Source organism: Pan troglodytes, chromosome 7, assembly GCF_028858775.2.
Source record: "Pan troglodytes isolate AG18354 chromosome 7, NHGRI_mPanTro3-v2.0_pri, whole genome shotgun sequence".
Taxonomy (NCBI): domain Eukaryota; kingdom Metazoa; phylum Chordata; class Mammalia; order Primates; family Hominidae; genus Pan; species Pan troglodytes.
This window is the reverse complement of record NC_072405.2, coordinates 50,627,111-50,634,276: the sequence shown is the minus strand read 5'-3', so window position 1 is coordinate 50,634,276 and position 7,166 is coordinate 50,627,111. Positions and strand designations below refer to the sequence as shown.

At 46.8% G+C, this 7,166-nt stretch overlaps 1 protein-coding gene across 17 annotated transcripts in view; it reads right to left on the bottom strand.

Annotated features, from left to right (window-relative positions):
• Window positions 1-213: 213 nt before the first annotated feature.
• IKBKB (inhibitor of nuclear factor kappa B kinase subunit beta) overlaps window positions 214-7,166 on the bottom strand; it is a 61,079-nt gene continuing 54,126 nt past the window's right edge. For 7 of the 17 annotated variants that reach the window (XM_016959413.4, XM_016959416.4, XM_054656682.2 and 4 more), the window contains 3 exons: window positions 6,272-6,399; window positions 3,455-3,557; window positions 214-1,760 (listed from right to left, as the gene is read on the bottom strand). In XM_016959413.4, the coding sequence (XP_016814902.1) occupies window positions 1,695-1,760; window positions 3,455-3,557; window positions 6,272-6,399 (297 nt within the window). In that variant the 3' untranslated portion in view covers window positions 214-1,694. Of the gene's footprint in view, window positions 1,761-3,454; window positions 3,558-6,271; window positions 6,400-7,007; window positions 7,083-7,166 lie in introns of all 17 variants that reach the window. The other 10 variants (XM_024345145.3, XM_054656681.2, XM_054656683.2 and 7 more) reach the window with 4 other exon arrangements.

The window sequence follows — 7,166 nt, the reverse complement described above, 5'->3', positions numbered from 1 at the left end:
AACTTTTTCCATTTTTTTTTCTTTCTTTTCACAACTTGTCCTGTAACTGAATAGCCATAAACTTTTAAAATGACTGCTTTGGTTGGCATTTTCTTCGTCAAAATTCTTCAGTGGCTCAGTTGCCTGTAACATAAGCTCACAGCCCTTAGCCCAACATCCTTTCCCTCCCCAATCTGCCCGTCCTTGCCTTTCGGGTGTTATTTCCCACTGTCATTTACCAGGGTTTCCAAAATTGTGCTTTATTAAATGCTAGTTCATTGGAATGTTAATACATGTTTCACACACACAATCAGCAGGAGAAAATGTTTCTATAGCCAAATGACATTGATAAACAGTGTTCTTATACAAAGTTAAGCCTGTTTCTTTATTATAAGACTTTTCAGATACTTTCCCAGTGCATAGTGTGAATCTCCACAAAGCAAGTGAAACATGAATAGCTCCCTAAACTTACTTGACCACAGAATGCTTCATTCTATCTCCATGGAAACCACTTGTGAAAGTCTCCTACTCCAACTTTCTTCTCCAACAAAACTCACCTGTTTGTGATCATCTGAACTCATTTTGTGCTCTTGCCTTTATATAAAAGAGAAGTTCTGTGAAATGTTGAAGAAGCAGGGTTATGGCACTAGTAATGATCCAGGCACTATACAAATTGTTAAAATTTTCCATTATTTTAGTTCAGAAGCCCTAACCATAGGTATTCTAACAGTGGATTGTGGAACCCAGTATGAGTGTTTGAGACATGTTACAAAATATAGGAGCTATTTTAAAAATGAGTCCATTTAATAATACTGCTAGATGCTGTGAGAGACAGGGACTCCCCGGCCCAGCACACACGCTTGAGCAGGAATGGCGACATGGGCATGGGTAGGCAGGCTGGTGGTCAGCAGATACCCTTTCTGTCCCTCCTCTGTGACAATCACCCCCAAGTAATTTTTGGGATTCAGAATAAGGCAGCTGCTCTCCCATCCTGGTTACTATGAGTCGCTCTTGGCAGAAAGGACCACAGATGGAGAGCTTGGCACTCGCTCCAACTTTGCCGAAAAGAGGACAACCACCAAAGTAGTAGGTAAAAACACAATTTTAGCAGCAGTGAAATAAAAAGAGGAAGTGAGGATGGGGCCAGGCCGCAACTATAATTAAACTGTCTGTTTAGGAGAAGCTGAATCCAGAAGAAACACAAGCTGTAAAGTGAGAGAGGACAGGGAGCAGGGCCTTTGGAGAGCAGGAGAGGACAGGCTGTCACCAAGCGCTGCTCGGACTCTGCCCTGAAAGATTTGAATTGGACACTGTCCAGTCACGTGTGTGGCAAACCGTACTCCAAGCACTTTTCTCACGGCAGAGGAAGGAGCTGCCGTGGCTGTACCCCTGAACGCTCGTGGGGCCAGCGATGTGCGCTGGGCCTCTGTAATGGAGGACCTCCAGTGTGCAGACAAGGCGCCGGCAGTGCCCACGGAGGGCTGCGTCCTGGGTCCTGGGTGAAAGTCACAGCTGCTGAGGAAGCGAGAGCTCCATCTGGATACCAGAGACCGCTGGGCCATCAGTGCAGCAGGAACTACCATGTGAGAGCCGCGGCCAGGCAGCCCCACGTCACGCGGCCTGCTCCAGGCAGCCCCATGTCAGGGGGTTGAGTCCCCCCACTGCACAAGGCCTGCTATGGGCTGCCCCATGTCAGGGGGTCGAGTCCCCCCACATCATGAGGCCTGCTCCAGGCAGCTGTGCTCTTCTTCTTCCATCTGTAACCAGCTCCAGTCTAGGGCCTGAAAGTCAACAGACATGTTAAAAATACAACAGCCACCAACACATTTCAGGTTATTTTTCCTCTTCAGGAGGAAATCAGGACAATTGAGAAATATACTAAAACCCAGCCAGGCACAGTGGCTCATGCCTATAATCCCAACACTTTGGGAGGCCAAGGTGGGCAGATCATGAGGTCAGGAGTTCGAGACCAGCCTGGCCAAAATGGTGAAACCCCATTTCTACTAAAAATACAAAATTAGCCAGGCGTGGTGGCAAGCTCCTATAGTCCCAGCTACTCAGGAGGCTGAGGCAGGAGAATCACTTGAACCTGGGAGGTAGGGGTTGCAGTGAGCTGAGATCGTGCCATTGCACTCCACCCTGGGCAAAAGAGCAAGACTCCATCTCAAAAAATAAAAAATAAAAAATAAAAAGAAATATATTGAAACCCCTTTATTGGCTGGGTATGGTGGCTCATGCCTATAGTCCCAGCACTTTGGGAGGCAGAGGCGAGCGGATCGCTTGAGGCCAGGAGTTCAAGACCAGCCTGGGCAACATAGCAAGACCCAGGCCGCATAAAACAAATAAATTAAACAAATACAAATTAAAAAGCCAAACCCTTTTATTAATAAGTCTTGTGACTGCAGGGTACTCTTAAGCTAAGTTACATATTCAAACTGTACAGGATCTTTTCTTTGAATTGGCTCAGAGTCCTTGAGATTCTGTGACTGTGGGAATTAGAAAGTCGATGTCAGTACCACCGTGGCTCACAGCACTCACTCCCGTGCTCACTGTGGGTAGCTAATCTCAGTTATGGATTTCCAGCCTCACCACATGACTTGGCCTGATGAGACTTCCTCTTCCTCCCACAGACATGCAAGTAAGCAATGAACTGATCAAAACATTATCGTGCCAGGAGGAGGAGAGCAGCAAGAGATACAGAATGTCCACAGACTGGAGGAGGACATGTGACTACATCAGCAAAGGCTGCAATTCACAGTGGTATCCCTTGTAATTCTTCCAAAAGCTTAAAGTTAGGGGAGGTTAGCAAGTGATTAGCAGGTAAAGGCCATGTAAAGATCTAAGCAAATGATGCAGGATTCTCTCAACAATGGAAGCTTTGTCTTAATGTACCTGTAACTTGGCTAGTTTTCTCATAACTAGTACTACCTACCACTAAGCTCCAAGGCCCTGAGGACAAGGCCATGGCTGGTTCCTGCTCCTAGCCCAGCACTCAACACACAAATATTCAGCAGTAGTACCAATGGTGCAGGTGGGGACAGGCTTCTGGGAACAATGCTACCTTCCTCCTCGTCATCGGAATTAAGTGTTCCAAGGATTAAATAAGATAATGCATATATGTAGTTGTAAGCCTTCAATAATTGTTAGCCATCACTATTATTATGAATAATAAAAAATGTGTACTAGAAAATTATAAATATACACTGAAAAAATCAGCTGAATGTGGTGACGCACGCCTGTAGTCCCAGCTACTCAGGAGGCTGAGGCATGAGAATCACTTGAACCCGGGAAGCGGAGGTTGCAGTGAGCCAAGATCATGCCACTGCACTCCAGCCTGGATGAGAGAGAGAGACCCTGTCACAAATAAACAAGCAAACAAACAAACACTGAGGTTGAGGATAATGCCAGATTGCATTTCCATTTTCTCTTCTATTTTGCCATAGAAAGAAAGGACATGGAATCGCAGGAGGCTCACACAAGCTGTTACCGTGAAACTCTGGTCTTGTTCCCTCACGGTGTCCTGTATGGCATTTTCTAGCAGGGTGCACAGGTTATGTGCTTCAGCCACCAGTTCTTCACTAAAGAAAATGATCAAATTATTAGAAAGTGGTCATTATTAGTTATCAGAGCTAACACTGCTATTTTAAAATATGCTAGAGAGTTTTGATAATACTTTTTAAATGAAGTAACAATTATTTTGATCCTGAGTGTCTTAAAACACCAACCCATTGACTAATACTTTCATTCATCTTGTTATGCACTTTCCACATATGAGCGTTACTGTCCAAAATGCAAAAAAGCAAACAGATCTCAATAAAAGTCAGAAGTAAAAAGAGCTCTTTCTGCTTTCTGACTTACTAGATAGCTGAATTTAATTTTCAAACTGCCAAAATCTAAAGATATTCTCCAAATCACCTGTTTTCCAATTTTTGAAGTAGACAAAAAAAAGGCCAAGGAATTTATCAGGGTTCACAGTTCCTTGGAATCTGTTGACAATCAAGTTCTGGGATTTGGTTTCATCTAATCTGATCTCTCTCTTTTCTATAATAAGAAACCCATGTTTCCTCTGAGGACTGGGCCACAGTGAGAAAGAGCAGCATGTAGTAAAACATCCGTCTTTTTCTAACCTCAGCTCTATGCTGTGGGGAGACGAGAGACATCCTATATACCCAGGTCCACCTTTCTAGACCTTTGAGGACATCACTGAAGGGAATAAGCCACATAAAGGAAGACTGCCCTGGAACTCCTCTCACTCTGCAAAATGTGACAATCTGATGGCAGGAGCTCAGAGCACATTTTTGCCAAGCCTCATCTATGGGGCCTCTAGCTAGCCTAAAGGCTCAGTGCCTGCCCCAGAAGGGAATGGAACAGGCTCCCGGTCTAGCTACTATACTCCAGGAGCTCATGAGAGGTTGGGGAAATAATTTTTATTTAAAAAAAAAAAAAAAAAAAAGGGCCGGGTGCGGTGGCTCACGCCTGTAATCCCAGCACTTTGGGAGACCAAGGCGGGCGGATCACCCAAGGTCGGGAGTTCGAGATCAGCCTGACCAACAGGCTGGAGAAACCCTGTCTCTAATAAAAATACAAAATTAGCCAGGCCTGGTGGCTCATGCCTGTAATCCCAGCTACTCGGAAGGCTGAGGCAGGAGAATCGCTTGAACCCAGGAGGCTGAGTTTGAGGTGAGCTGAGATCGTGCCATAGCACTCCAGCCTAGGCAACAAGAGCGAAACTCCATTTCAAAAAAAAAAAAAAAAGGCTGGGTGCAGTGGCTCATGCCTGTAATCCCAGCACTTTGGGAGGCTGAGGCAGGTGGATCACAAGGTCAGGAGATTGAGACCATCCTGGCTAATACAGTGAAACCCCATCTCTACTAAAACTACAAAAAATTAGCCGGGTGTGGTGGCATGCACCTGTAGTCCCAGCTACTCGGGAGGCTGAGGCAGAAGAATCACTTGAACCTGAGAGGTGGAGGTTGCAGTGAGCCAAGATCGTACCACTGCACTCCAGCCTGGGCAACAGAGCCAGAGTCTGTCTCAAAAAAAAAAAAAAAAAAAAAAAAAAGAGAGAGAGACAGTCTCACCATGTTGCCCAGGAGGCTTGCCTCGAACTCCTGCGAACCTCCTGCCTTGGCCTCCCAAAGTGCTAGGATTACAAGTGCGTGCCATACAGCCAAGAGAAAATTAAGTATCCAAGGTCACATAAACACCAAAAGAGGCTACAAACTCCCAAGTACAAGATTCTTCAAAGCAGACTGTATTGAGATATAATTTATATACCATAAAGCTCACCCATTTAAAGTGTACAATTCAAGGGTTTTCGCGTATTTACAGAGCTGTGCAACCATCACCATATCTAGTTTCAGAATGTTTTCGTCATCCTCAGAAGAAACCTTGAATTATCAGTCACTCCCAACCTCCTCCCCTGCCCCAGGTAATCATCGGTGTTTCCCATGCCTAGAGATTAGCCTGCAGGAACCCATAGAGCCCTGCACACAGAAGGTGTCAAATAAACCACAGGAAGAGATGGGCGTGGGAGCAGAAGTGGCCTGCAGTGTGCTGGAGAACGGGCGGAGGGCTGCTAGACACAGACTGCTGGGCCCCAACCCTGAGCTCTCAAGTGAGGTCTCCAGCAGGACCTGAGAATTTGATGATGCACTGCTGGCCCAGATGAGACTTGACGAAAGCTCAGACCTGAGCATCTATAACGGAGGGAGAAGCTGTTATTTATGACTGACTAAGGAACACCTTGGTCAGAGTGGTATTTCGTGAAGATTAATTCAACCACACAGGGCCTGGCAGCAGAAAGGCAGGAGGCAGGAGGCAGAAAGCCCTGCCCCCACCTCTGCTGCGATGGTTCAGGCAAGAGGAGGGAGAGGACGGGAAGAATGGGAAGGTCAGTGGCACCGGGAGGAGGGTGGTGACTCGGTAACTCAAGGTACTGGTAGGGTGAGTGGGGGCAGATGGCTCAGGGGAGACGAAGTGGGCCTCCCTGAAGGGAATGTGGCTTCCTATGGATAAAGGGTAACAGCATGTGCCTGACCAGCATTTCCAATGTTCTCATTAAGCAGTTAGTCATCCAAGCCTTGGACAAAGAAACTAGTTAGTAAGTTTCAAGGGACTATGAGAGCCAAACATGTATCACTTTTGTCCCCACAGGACCCAGCAGATGCAACAAACATCCAGAGAGGTGGTAATACCATCAGACAGACATTTACCAGTGACAAACGCCTCCATCCCCGATCTCCTGACGTGCCCTTGATGGTCACACTTGGCACTGCTAAGGAGGACCTACCTCTTCTTGGCTGGCTCAGGTAAGCTGTTGGAGGCCGTGGAGGGCTGAGACATCAGCTGCCCAGGCTGGCTAAGTCGAGAGGCATTCATGCTATCCGGACTTCCACTGACAGGACCACGGACCTTGCTCTAGGGGACAAAATCAAAAGAAATTAGGAGCCAAGTGATGAATCACATTTTGCATTCACGCCACAGTATTTTCTTAGGAGACAACTGGCTGGCTGCCAGAGGCCAGAGCTAACCCTACAGCCTACCAGTTGGCACCCCCACCTGCGGGTCAACTGGTGCTTCACATCTGGCTTCAAAAGTGTTTCTGTATCAACGGGGACTTTTGAGGAAAGGATTCTAAATTTAAGGAGACCTGGGTGCCTACATTAATTTGCAGGCTTTTTTATTTTCATCAGCTTTACTGATTGATTATGATTGAGAGTCTTGCTCTGTCGCCTGGGCTGAAGTGCGATGTGCGATCTTGGCTCACCGCAACCTCCACCTCCGGGGTTTAAGCGATTCTCCTGCCTCAGCTTCCCAAGTAGCTGGGATTACAGGTGTGTGCCACTACACCCAGCTAATTTTTGTATTTTTAGTAGAGACGGTGTTTCACCATATTGGCCAGGCTGGTCTCGAACTCCTGACCTCAGGTGATCTGCCTCAGCCTCCCAAAGTTCTGGGACTCATGATCCACTGCATCCAGCCCCTTAATGAACTTTTACAAGAAAAGAACAGGAAAGTATTCTTACTGTATTCCAGGTAGAAGACAGACACACACACAAAGGCTATGGGAATTCCTGTGGCTTGCATCCTCTATGACCTGGCTGAGAAGAAACAAGGACACCCTGACTCCCAAGGGGCTGCAGCCACTGCCCCTCCCAGCCCAAAGGGTCAAGCAGGGGTTCCCA